Genomic DNA, 13,072 nt, shown 5'->3' with positions numbered 1-13,072 from the left:
TTCATTCACAACAACCAGACCTTCCAATGGCAAAGGGGCTCCCTGCACCCCGACATACCATGCACAATTATGTAGCCTGTGCACTGCACAAGGGCTCTATGTTAAAGTATCATAGACATGCACATTTATTACAATTTTTCTGCAAAAGTGCTGTATGACAGCAATCACCACCCTACCTGAGTAGGCAGCATAGGTGACCAGTGGTTACATGTCCCCGAGTCCTGAACCACAACAACTCTGATTCATGCTACCTCCAGGTCACAGACCTCATTCCTACTTGCTCTTACACTTCACCGCCCCCTCACCCCGACCCCATCACCACACCCTTTCCCACATTTCTACATACATCTGAAGCAACCCTGTGCCTCAGCATTTATTTGCACCCTATGTACAAGCCTCAAGTTAGAATTCAGAGTCCTTTTGGGCTTGAACTAAGCCGGCTGGGGGACACCCCAGGGGCTGGTCCCTGGCTGCTGGGCTGTGTGTGGCTGGGTCGACGAGGAGGAGTCCGATGCAGAGGGTGCCCCGGTATCCTGTCCGTGGTTCTACCCTGTGGTAGAACAGCATGACGTAACCTACCATAGGGTAAAACCACTGGCAGGACACAGAGAGAGAGACACACAGGGTGGGAGCCACACCAGAAGCCACCAAGCAGAGCTTGGGACGAAGGTCACCACGGGAAAAGAACAGTCCATCCACAGGGTCAGCGCAGAAGGCAACACCACCAGCAAACAGAGCACCAGAAGCGAGTCAACCCAACACCAAGTGAGAAGATAGCCCACACCGTGAGGGTCAGCGAGCCGGGCGGTCCGCGGCCAAGATGCTCCTCTGTCGAGCCTTGGGCCCTGTTGTCCAAGGCAGCACTTTCCCAGAGAGCCTGTGGACCTTTGCAGGTGGATTGGGGTGAGGGTAAGACAGTGCTCTGGCTTCTTTCTAGAGTTACATTAGCCATTTTAACTTTGTTGACCTTGGACACTTGATGTGCAGCTGAGTACAGATAAAGACCTCTGATTACACAGCTCTCCCATGCCATGCGCTCTCAGACACTTGCCCTGGACGCCTCGAGAGGAAGGGAAGTCTAGGGCCAAATTCCATGGACACAGCTGGACTGGTTAACAGAAACAATGACATGGGGGCTGGTGCAAGAGTCATGTCCTGAGCCCGTCCCCAGGAGCCCCAGCCTCTTGGGACCCAGTAACTAAAGGGCTAATGCCTGACCCTGCTCCAGCACCTACTGGGACTGGCCAGAGTGACATTTAGAACATCACTCCAGTGTCCCCCGCTAAAGATGCAGAAGAGCTTTGAGAATGAATGTAAGGTGGAGGTGGCCTTCTGGCCACAGGGAAGAGGGAGGCAGCGCTCTTCCAGGGCGCCCGAGCTCACCTGGCGATGCCTCCATAGTCCAGGCCCTCCTCACCACGCATTATGATGTAGAGGCGGCGGCGCAGGTCGTAGGGTTTCATGTTCATGATCTGGAGAGAGAATGCGTTTGGCCAGCAAGTAGGGAAGGGAGTGTGGGGGTCGGGGGGAGACGGGACACTGAGGCATACTGTCTAACAGACAGGCTTCCCAAGGCTCAGGCCTGGAAACCCCACAATGTGGGCTCAACAGGTCGTGCGACAGAGGAGGGGGTAGCAGAAGGAGGGTTAGCTCGTGCCCCAAATCTCAACACCATGATTATTCTCTAACCTGCTGGAAAGAATCCTCAAAGAGTGTCTGCCTGGAAACACTGATCTTCACATGACTGGGTAGGGCATTTGACTGAAAAGAAAAGGAAAAACTTCAAATCAGAATCCCATGGGGTATCTGCTCACTGTGGTCTCCTGTCTGTATAAATAGGCATCTCCCCAAGGATGGGAACGGGCTTGCTCTCTTAAGACAGAGGCATTCCAAGGCCTGAGCTGGGCCGGGAAATTTGGCTGAGAGACTGCAACAGCCCACCTCATCGGGGCCCCAGAACCAGAACTCACATGACAGAGGAAGCGGAACTGGTGATATTTCCACCGAAAACTTCGGTCGTAGGCACCGGGGGATCCTTGCTTGGTCCTGGGAAAAGCAAAGGTATTCAAGAATCTTTGTGATTTTTCAAAAATATAAACAACCTGTCTTTGTCAGCCCTAGGGAAAGGTGATGCTCTGTGAATTTAAAGATGAGTACAGTAAAGCAAAAGAGAAAGGAAGTGTCGGCCGTTAAGAGCGCCTAAGAGTCAAAAAGAATATCTAGAAACAATGCCAGACCTCTTGCTTTCAGAGAAATATTACTGGTACTGTTTGTATTGCCCCTTCCAATAGGATTGCCCCTTCCTCCCGTCCCTTTGAGGTGAGAACAACACTGACCACTAGAGAGCAGTGAGCAGCACAGTGGTCATGGGAACCAGAGCTGGCCTCCCCGAGCCAGCTGAACAGGACAGAGGCCTGTGTTGAAGGATGCTGCTATTGCCTGTGAAAGTTCTTACCCAGACTCAAATCCTGGGCGAGGATCCTTGAAGGTGGTGGTACGAGTATTATGGTCCACAAAGTACCGCACCCCCTCGCTGGTGTACTTCATCTCCCATCCTGGGGGCAGAGCTGGTTCCTGGATCATCCTGGAAGCACAGGAAAAGAGGGTGCAAGGCTAGCCCTACCTCCTGGGCCTCTGTTTAGGAGGCTGGGGTCCTCCAAGTGCTTCTCTGTTTCAATCAGGCTCTGTACAGCCCGTGACAGTGCCCTCAAAGATAGGTACCTGGCATGACCCAACTTGTGAAGACCTAAGACATAAGCAAAAATACCAGCCTGGGTAGATGGCATTGGTCTGAGTGGACACCAGAAATCCTATGACACCAAGTGCCCAGCCCTGCTTCTTGTGGAAGCTGGAGGTTCCTTCATATCTTTTCAATCAAATTCTCAGCACCCTACTCAATCAGTACTGAGAACTGCAGCACCTGCTAGTGGCCACCCTCCACCCACTGGGAAGGTCTATCTGAGGAAATACTTTCCAGCTCTCATTAGGCTGACACCATATCCTGGGGGTCTCAGGGCACTTGTATATGGCTAAAGTCCCCCAACATCGGCATTGCAGTCCCAGACCCCCTGGCCAATGCTAGAGCTGCACAGAAGCATGGCCTGACCCAGTCCTCACCCCTGGGTCCGAGGGTCCTCCCACTGGGTAGTGCGCGTGTTATGGTTCACGTAGTACACCCGTCCATTGTCCTGTCTCTTCTCTGCCATGGGAGAAGAAAGGAGAGCGAGCACAATCAGAGTCAAACATCATAAGTCAGTACCTTCCCTCAGCTCCCCTGTCTGGGTGCTGGGTCTCAATCTCTGCCCCAGGAGTCAACCTGTTGGAGAATTTTAGCTGGCTAAAGCCTGGCTCACTCACACTTGGCTCTGGGAAAAAGGACAAAGAGAATCTTTCCCTGTCGCTGATGGGAGGGATACATAACAGTTCCAACCTCTGCAATTGTTTGGCTTGTCGGAGGGAAGGGGTGGTGTGGCGGCACTGAGGGGGGCAGCCTGGCGGAACCAGAGGCATAATTGCATCCAGCTGTGTGCAGTAGGGACACCCTGCCAGCCTCCCCCCAGCCCCAGAGGGTGGGGTAAGCCACCAGCGCCAAGTGGGTGGGAGAAAACAAAGCTCCAAACTCCAACGGGGTCACCTTCCTCGGGAAGTTTCTGAGCCTTCCTTTCCTGAGTCTGTCCCAGAAACAAATGATGCTGATGGCTCTCTCTCTTTTATAAAGACAGAGTGAAATTGAAGAAACGACAATAATCAGTTCCAGAAGCTACAGGGAACCCAAAAACTGAAAAGAAGCAGAACTTCTTCTGAAGCCCCCACCCCAGGACCAGGCTGCACTAGTCCCAGTTTTGGCCCCCAACCCATCTCCGTTCTGCCTTACTGCTATCTGATACACGACTAGATTTCTATACATACAGACGTTATTTGTCAATCACACCTTAGCAAAGCTGGGAAAATAGGGTAGAAAGAACAGGAGGCGGCTGGAACACTGCAGAGCTCCCCTACCAGACAGCATGGGACCAGTGCAGAAGGCAGGCTTGCTGGAGGTTCCTGAGGGACAAGCTGCTCTCAATCCAGGAGCTACTGCTTTGAACTGGCTCCTCCATGGCTCCTCCATGGCTGCTCTGCAAGGGGCCAAAGCCAAGGCCAACCACCAGGCCAGGGGATCTGTCTAGCAGGCTTGAGGCCTGGTTCATCATGGCTGGCACTGCCTCTATGCAGGGGCCTCTGCCCACTGAGCAGCCTCACTGTGTGCAATGAGAGGTGAGCCCTTCGATGAGCACAGCTCCACCTGGATCCAGGATCAAATGGTCTCCAGAGCATTTGTCACATGCCCAAGGGCAGAACTGCCCAGATGCAGACATGGATCTAAACCCTCAGTGTCCCAACTCCCAGAGGAGCATGTGGGGACCACCATGGGGTCTTCCCTGGAGTGGCAGAAAGGAACCCAGGATCTGAGGGCAGCAGGAACACCAGCAGGCTGGCCGTCAGTGATGCTCTATTTGACCTGGCTGCTCTCTCTATCTTTTCTTCCCCTCCCTAGGGAGGCAGCAACCCCTGCCACAGGCCTGGGGATGCCAACATGGAGCCCAAAGGAAGGTTTCCTGGACTCTGGTCACAGTGTTCTTTTTCTCATTCTGAACCATCACGCTTTACGTCCTGTTTTCCGATTGTTTATAAACAGCAGTGTCTAACCAATACTCCCCTATTCTCATCTCAAATATTTTCCCACTTAGCACCTAGGAGGGCTTACTGGTGACCATCATCTAGCAAAACTGCTACAGAATAAACTCACTGTCTGGGCTGTACCACCTGCCTCTACGGAGCCAGAAACAAATGCAGGACGCTGGCTCCAGGTCACCCACTGCCAAACAGTATTACAGATCCTTCTTTAGGCTGATGGGCTTTCCTTGTCTATGCAAGGACTGAAGAGGCTTTGCCCTCTCACACTAGACTTGCTGCAAATCCCTGAGATAACAATGACCACCCATTGGTCCTGGGAGCCAGGCAGATCATCTGTGAGCACAGGGATTCCCAAACTGGAAATCAAGAAACACATGGAAGCCTCACTAACTGATCTCTCCCACTGGAAAGATAGAAGGTCCTCTTGGATCATGGTGGTAATTGGCTAAGTGATACCTGCGGGTTCAGGGGAGTTGATTCACCTCTTAAATTACTACTAGAGAGCAGCTGTGTCTGCATCCAGAGGATACAGCCCAAAACAGAACTTCTCTAGGCAGATGCCCATCCTATTATTGTCCTCCTCCCAGAACACGCCTGCCCACCTCTGTGGGAAAGAGTACCCAATGCAGCTTAACACCATCTGTGAACACCACCAACCAGCAACAACTGTCTTCTGCTGGCCTCACCAATAAGTCAAAGATCACACCTGCTGATTCCTGTGAAAACTGCCCTCTTCAGGCTCAGGGGCTCTTGCAGGGTTGAACAAAACCCTGCCCAGTTCAGAGAGCTGCAGAATGTGCCAGTCTCACCATCCTTAATGACCCCTTTTTGCATGGCCACTCCTTCCTAGAATAGCCGTGAAGCCCGTAATCTCTCCTAAAGCATGGATACCCGTCCCTTAACTCATTCTTGGCAAACTGCACCCAGGACTTGGAAGAGGTAAGAGGAGCTAGCAATGACAAGAAAACCCAGCATGGTGTTATTAACTAGCAACACTGTACTTTCAGAACCACTAGCCCGTGCTCAATCTGCTTCCCCACGGCCTCTTTCAGAGCTGTGTCACAAATAAGAAAGTGGCTGCTATTAGTCAAAATTAGGCTGAAGTTTTCCAACATGTCAGAGGCAAAGAAAGGGTCATGAAGGTGGCTATCCCTCCAGTCAGAGTTACAGACCCAAAACATGGCCATCTGGAAATCAGTGTCAAAATATCTCAGTGACAGGATAGAGTCCTAAGCAGAGATACCTAGAAACTCAGGACCCAAACTCAACAGTCCTATAGCTACTTGGGGATGTCTTTCTTAGGGTCACACTCCTTTAGTTGTGGCAGGTGAACTCTACAGAGGCACATGGGAGCTTGGTTTCTCCTCCATGCTGCCAGCTCCATTACTAGTCATGGCTCAGGCTGGGCATCCCCAAAGTGTGTGCTGGAGGTAAGTGACACGGGAACCGAGGGGTGGGAGCAAGGACAGAAGACACGCAGGAGAAGAGGACAGAGCATCTGGCCCTCATACCAAGGGCTGAGGGCACAGAAGAACTCAGTACTTACCCCAGCCAGGCGGGAGCGGGCCCAGGGGATCATGGTCAACTGAAGGGTTCGAAGACTAAACACAAGAAACACAGCAGAACACAGAGGTTAAAAAAAAGTCACCAGTTAAAAATAAATAAATCTATAAAAATAAAAATGCTAATGACTCACTTCCACATTTCAATACTTCACAGAGGATGCAGGGAGCCTCAGGTGGCATCTGCTCCTCTCGAAAGCCTTTGTTTAAAAAAAACCAGAACTCTGAACAGAGAGCCCAAATGAGTTTGGGGAAAGGTGAGCGAGGGGGAGGAAGAGGTGTGCAGAGGAAGGCGGGCCAGGGCGGCAGAGGCAGGAACCAGCCGGGCATGGCAGGAGGGCTCCAGGCAGGGCAGCCCGGCTAGCTAGCTCGTCCAGGCCTCTGCTCTGCTCCTGCCCGCGACGGCCAAGGCGACTGAAATCACCACCACCTCCAACTTTCTCCAAGAACCACACACGGGAGGGGAAAAAATATCGCAGGCCTTTCCAATGAAATCATTCCCACAAGCCCTGCCCACGCCCAGAGCTTCCTGGCTGGGGCGGGACCCTCCTCCCTCTACCTCAGGTCCAGCCCCCACCGCCTCCTGGGTGTGCAGCATCCACCCAGACTGAGGGTACATTCATGCCCCAAGCCCCTCACCTCCCCTAGGAATGTTTTCCTTCCCCTTCACAAAGCACCTTTATTCTTCCCTGCCTGAACCTGAAGTTGCTTAGTGTTCTCTGTCTGCCTGTCTGGGGAGGGGGACGGGGGCAGGGTGACAGGAGAGAGAGGGGGAGTCGGCTCCAGGACTTCAGGGTTGCTGTTTACATTAGAGCCCCCACCCCCAGCCTAATTCTGCTCTGAGGTCTCTGGGGAAGGGCTGCAGAGGATGGAGGTTCTCAGATCCTCCAGGGCAAGAGGGGTGCTGTCAAAAACTTTTCATAGTTAAATAAAACAAGGATTGTTCTGCTTATTCTCCCCCTACCCTGAAGCATTTTTATTTCACTTACTAAAATTTAATCGTTATATTAGGGGATCAAGTTCTAAATGCAGACTTCAGGCTGCCGGGCTGGCCCCATCTGGGGTGATGGAGCCACACACGGGCAGGAGGATGAATGGAGCTCAGTGTTGGCTTGAGCAAACATTGGTAGAGCTCTCCTGCCAAGGAACCCCTTTTTGCAGCCCTCCCTCCACCCCAACTGAAAGGACAGAGAAACTTTCTTTCCAAGGTGGCAACACAAGCTCCTCTTCCAAGCAAGTTCCAACAAAGACGTTTAAGTCTTGAAACCATAGGTTCCTTCATGGGACAGGGCCCCCTTTCAGCTCAGGGTCTCCTTCCCACATGGAATAATACTGCACAAAGGCCGGGAAAGCTGGCCTGGATTTAGGGGATTGATTTAGGGGATTTAGGGCAGTTACCACCAGCCTCCAGGATGGGCTTAATTATCTCCATCACAATTCACATTTATCTAACTACTGAAAAGCATCCCCCCAACTCACAACAGTCATTTTGGTGTGTGTTTGGGTGCTGAGGGGTTGGGGTTGATGGGGCACAGCACCTCATCAAATCCAAGTTCCTTCAACTCTGGGGAGAAATCAGCTACCACCTGGTTCCAACTGAGCTTCAGTGAGCTTAGTCATTTTTTGCTTAACTCTACAAATCAACAGACCAGAAGGTCTTTGCTGACAGCATTGAACCAGGAATAAAAAGTATTTATCAGTCTTTTTTTTTTTTTTTTGTCTTTTTTGTCCCTGAGGATTGAGCCTAGGGCCTCACATAGGCTAAGCGAGTGCTCTACTCCTGAGCCTCTCTATCCCTGCCCTTTAAAAAACAAAAACAACAGCAGAAAACCACTTAACAGTACTAGGGATCAAACTCAGGAGCATTCCACCTCTGAACTCCACCCCCAGCACTTTTTATTTTGAGACAGGGTCTCACTTAAGATGCACAGGCCTCAAACTTGCAATCATCCTGCCTCAGCCTTCCAAGTAACTGAGAGGAGAGGCATAGGCCACCACTCCTAGCTTTTTTCTTTTCTTTTCTTTTTTTTTTTTTTTCTGAGACTTGGTCTTGCGGTGCCCAGGCTAGTCTTGAACTGTTGAGACCAAGTGATCTTCCCACCTCAGTCTCCTGAGCACGTGGAACTACAGGCATGTGCTTATCAGCCTTTTCCTGGATCCTTGTCTTTTTCTCTTTCTTTTTAATATCCCAACACACAAAACGTTGGTTCTCTTTCATTCAATTGAATTTTCACATAGTTTCCTTGGTATCCTTCCATTCTCACCGTATCAGAGCCCTGCTAGCTGCCCTCCCCACCTTGAAGGGAAGAGAAGAGCAGACAGATGGGGAAGAGAAAGACCAGATATCGATGAGCACAAATAACATGAAATCAAAATCAATGGAGGCTCATGCTCCTAGGACTTTACTCCTAGGACTTTACTAGCAAAGCACTTGACTATATTGGATATTTCTTCCCTAAGGTACTTAATACTACTTGAAATAAAAGAAAATCTGAAGGAAAGAAGTAATTAGAAGTTGAGGAGAAACAAAAAAATAAAGAAGCCATCATGGCCAGAAAAGTCAAAAACCCCATGCCTCCGATGAGTCAACCATCAGCCCCTTCTCTTCTAAGCATACTTCCCTGAAATAAGGGATCCCAAAGTGTCACATGGTGCAGAGCCATAAAAACGCACAAATAGAGCAAGGAGGATTATTACCAGAAGAAAGATCCTGGGATGTGCAGGTAATTCCAAGGGATAGGTTAGCATCCTTTATGACTGGAACTCAGAAGGAGTATAGCTGAACCATTTTCCCGGGGAATGTTCCCGAGTTGGCAGATCTGGGGTGCAGGCCACGAGCCAAACAGCTCACGTGAATTCAAGTCTCTTGGGAACTAGGCACAAAGTCCCAGTAATATTTTAAGATACAAATTCAGAAATAAAGAATGTCTAGCAAACACAGCCGAGGGCAAGAAAGGTTCTGGGAAGGGCGTAAAAGGTTGCAATGAGGAAGAAAGGCATCAGGGTTGTTTCTTTGCAGGATGCACTCAGTGAACTCAGAACAAAACACGGGTTCTGGAGAATTCCGTCTGAGGGGCTCTCTGCAGAATAAGGAGCAAGTTGTCAGTTTCTGAATAATGCAATTTGATTCCACATGTTAGGAGCCCCAGAACCATTAGTATGAGTCCTGCAGACCTTGGCTTCCTCTTTTAGTCACAAGGTGGGAGATGGACAAAGTGGAAATAAAGATAGAGGTGCCCTGGAAACAGTAGGCTGCACAATGGGTCCTGGCACAATGGCACAGCACACAGTCATGTGTGCCAGAATCCTCAATGGACCACAGCAGGAACTCAAACATGGGACCAAAGGAAAGTGCAAGGGTGAAACAAAAGTACAGGCACATTAGGAGTCAGGGAAGGAAAACCTGCCAGAAATATGGAGAACAACAACTTAGAGAACATGAAAAAGGTGTGCATGGAGGCAGACAGCAGGAAGGAATGACAGGAGACTGCAATCTGGGATTCCCTTGACTCCCATTTTGAACAGTATTTCATGTTCTCTGCAGTGCAGCAAAGAACGAGGTCTCAGTTTAAGTCCAGCAAGAGGAGGAGGAGGGGAAACCGCCAGTACAGTATCAGCTCTTAAGTCTTCCGAGTCAAACCCTGGGCCAAGGCCAAACCCCAAAATAACTGTATGAAAGCAACCCTTCTTGCTTGTAACCAGGACATGGCACCATAGCAAACAAGAAGGGAAAACCAACTCCAGAGGGGGAGAAAAAGCAACAGAGAGACATTGAGAGCAGACCAAAAACAGATTCCCACCATATTTTTCAATATAAGCCTTGTTTCTCAGAGAAAAGGTAACCCCTAACCCCAGGCAGAACCCTCCTATGTCCCCAGCTGAGCTGAGAAAACCGTTTTAGATTAAGGGAAAAAAAATTGCATTGAATTTTTACTTCTAAGAAGCCCTCCAAGTCAAACTTCTACCTCTATAAGCCTGAAATTATGTCACTAAAATGAGAGGCAGGCAACAGAAAGAATGTTCCATAAAGACCAAGGGGCTGTAAGCACTAGAAGCTGTGAATCCTCCCTCTAGAACACCAAACATTTCAGTCAACCTATGGAACCTATTTGGTGTATGGTATCCATTAAAGGAAATGTTTTTTTTCTTAATTAAAGAAGTTGGACAATCAGGGAGAGAAAACCATGTGAAACCCCAAGATGTATCCTTGTCAAATGACAGACAGATCAAAGAAGAAAGATGCTCCAGATCTTTCCAGTTTTGCAGCCAGGACCACCCAAGAAAATGGCAGGCAAAGCTTTCGGGAACGGGCTCAAGAGGAACAATCTCTGAAATGCAGAGAGTGATGAGATTGCATCCAATTTTGAAATAAGCCAGAAGTGGATGCCAGGCATGCTGTGGGGTGGGCAGCATGGCATAAGGACAAAAACAGTGCTGCACTTGGCAAGACCACCAGGGCGTCAGCAGCTGTAGGAGGACCCTGGAAGCAACTTCATATGATAAACACCTCACTTTCTGCTCATCAAATTGTGGTCCTCCTCAGTTTCCTCACTTTCTGATGAGCAATCAGGCCCCATAGACAAAAGGGACTAGGTCACCAAGGGAAATGTTCCCATGATTTAAGGCTGATGATGGAGCTCCTGCTTTGGATGATCGGGGAAGAGCCACAAATGAAGGCAAAAGTGATTTAAATTTGTTTTTTTTAAAAAAGATTGCTATTCAATTAAATAGAATTAAAGATTTTCTAAGCATCTAACTAGGATAGAATTTAACTTAGAAATGGATCATAGGATTAAAATTCATTCCAAATAGAAACAAGGTTATACATGGTAATTAAAAGTCCTGGTCCAGCTCAAAATGCCATCAGTCTGCAATACACTGATCCATCCTGTGCCTCCATGAACCTGACCTTGAGCTAGGAGCCCTGGAAAACACAATCAGCGCTCCAGTTTGGAAATCCACCTCTCTACATGGCAGAGAGCCTATGTAGCAGGACTCCTCCCAGTTCCAGGTCACTGGTGGAGGCTCCAGTGAGATGGAGGCTCCAGGAAATGGGGCTGGGGGCTTCTACAGGGCATAATGTAGGAGACCATTAGATGATTGGGACCAGCACACCATGAATTCTGGACTAGAAGGTTTAAATGTTATTCTGTGGGTAATGACCACAGAGGGTTTGAGCCAGCACAGTGATGCAATGAGAGTAAGGCTTTTGAAGACTGCTCTGGTGGGAACAGGCAGGACAGACAAGGGAATGCCAGCAGAGGCGACTCTGACAACTCGGACAGGAGGGAACAAAGAAAGATTTAACATCACATAGGAGACTGGTTTTTTTTTTTTTTTTTTTTTTTTGAAGGGGAGATACTAGAGATTGAACTCGGGGGGCACTCGATCACTGAGCCACATCCCCAGCCCTATTCTGTATTTTATTTAGAGACAGGGTCTCACTGAGTTGCTTAGTGCCTCGCTTTGGCTGAGGCTGGCTTTGAACTTGTGATCCTCCTGCCTCAGTCTCAGGAGCCACTGGCATTATAGGTGTGCACCCACCATGCCCAGCTAGGAGACTGATCTAAACTTAGGGTCTACAAAGTTTGTAAAGGGTCATTCTATAAATGTCTTAAGACTTAGAGGGCTATTCCATCTCTGATGACTACTCAACTCCACTGTAATAGCATGGAAGCAACCCCAGTCAGCATATAAACTGGGTGTGACTGTGTCCCAATAAAACTTTATTATCAAAACCAAGTGGTGGGGGGGGTTGGGGCTGTAGCTCAGTGGCAGAGCACTTACCTAGCATGTGTGAGGCACTGGGTTTGATCCCTAGCACCACATAAAAATAAAAAAATAAAATAAAGGCATGCTGTCCATCTATAATTACAAAAAGAAAAAAAAAAAAAAAAAGTGGTGGGCCAGTTCGGCCCCTGGGCTATCGTTTGTTTTAAAGGTCCTCCATCCTTGAGAATCTGTCACATAGAAAGATCTAAAAAAAAAAAAATATATATCAGCAGTAGAAAAAGAAGAACTGGGTGACTGCTTCCATTCAGAAAGGTGAGGAATGGACAAAGTCAAAACTGACTTTCAGGTTTCAAGTCAGGGAGAATGGACTGAAATGAAGAGGAAAGAAAAGAAAGTCAGTCTTGAAAGAAAGTCTGTGAATTTAGCTTCAGACATGTTTATTTCTTAAACCAGAGGCTGGACATGGAGTCTCTAAGTTAGAAACACTGGAATTTGAGGAATCTCACGGTGATGAGTAAAATCCCCAGGGTCAGAGCACTGACGTCTCCAGCCATTGCTTCTGTGCTCACCACTTGGGTCTACAAAGAACACGTGAGGTTGTACATTCTCAAGTGCAGGGAGGCTGCCCTCCCTTGTAGCAGGCCCCTGTCCTCTCACCTGGTAGAGGAATCTCTGGCTGAAGTGCTGCATGGCCCCCTGGAGCTGATTCCTCTGTGACTGCCACTGTTCGTAGTTCCGCACATATTCAGCTGTTGGTCGCTGCCAGGTGGTGGTCCGAGTGTTGTGGTCCACATAGTAAAACCGCCCTCGGGGGTCTGTGCGTTTTTCCCAGCTGGAAATATTCAGTTTAGAATGAATATAAGGACTACCTCACCCTCACCAATTTCTAGAAAAATCTCAGGATGGATGTCAAGGAGGGACCAAAGGAGCTTGGATGCACAGCAAGGCAGGCCCCTCCTTCAGAGGTCAATGGGGCTTAGATGATCATGGTAGATTGTGGTTATCCCAGCAGCCTCCTGATTTCCATCTGGGGATCCCTGTAGCTCTGGGGAAACTGATTCTGTTCCCAGCACCACAGTTCAACAACTGGACAGGGAGTG

The 13,072-nt window shown here is 49.2% G+C and overlaps 1 protein-coding gene across 3 annotated transcripts in view; it reads right to left on the bottom strand.

Annotated features, from left to right (window-relative positions):
• The window catches only part of Wwp2 (WW domain containing E3 ubiquitin protein ligase 2), a 137,533-nt gene that overhangs the window by 7,490 nt on the left and 116,971 nt on the right, over positions 1-13,072 (bottom strand). For all 3 annotated transcript variants that reach the window (XM_076838410.1, XM_076838411.1, XM_076838412.1), the window contains 7 exons: positions 12,630-12,804; positions 6,224-6,278; positions 3,118-3,199; positions 2,456-2,584; positions 1,971-2,046; positions 1,690-1,761; positions 1,384-1,472 (listed from right to left, as the gene is read on the bottom strand). In XM_076838410.1, coding sequence (XP_076694525.1) covers positions 1,384-1,472; positions 1,690-1,761; positions 1,971-2,046; positions 2,456-2,584; positions 3,118-3,199; positions 6,224-6,278; positions 12,630-12,804 — 678 coding nt within the window. The remainder of the gene's footprint in view (positions 1-1,383; positions 1,473-1,689; positions 1,762-1,970; positions 2,047-2,455; positions 2,585-3,117; positions 3,200-6,223; positions 6,279-12,629; positions 12,805-13,072) is intronic.

Source organism: Callospermophilus lateralis, chromosome 18, assembly GCF_048772815.1.
Source record: "Callospermophilus lateralis isolate mCalLat2 chromosome 18, mCalLat2.hap1, whole genome shotgun sequence".
Lineage (NCBI taxonomy): Eukaryota > Metazoa > Chordata > Mammalia > Rodentia > Sciuridae > Callospermophilus > Callospermophilus lateralis.
Note: the sequence above shows the minus strand (reverse complement) of the source record. Positions and strands in the feature narration are given on the sequence as shown.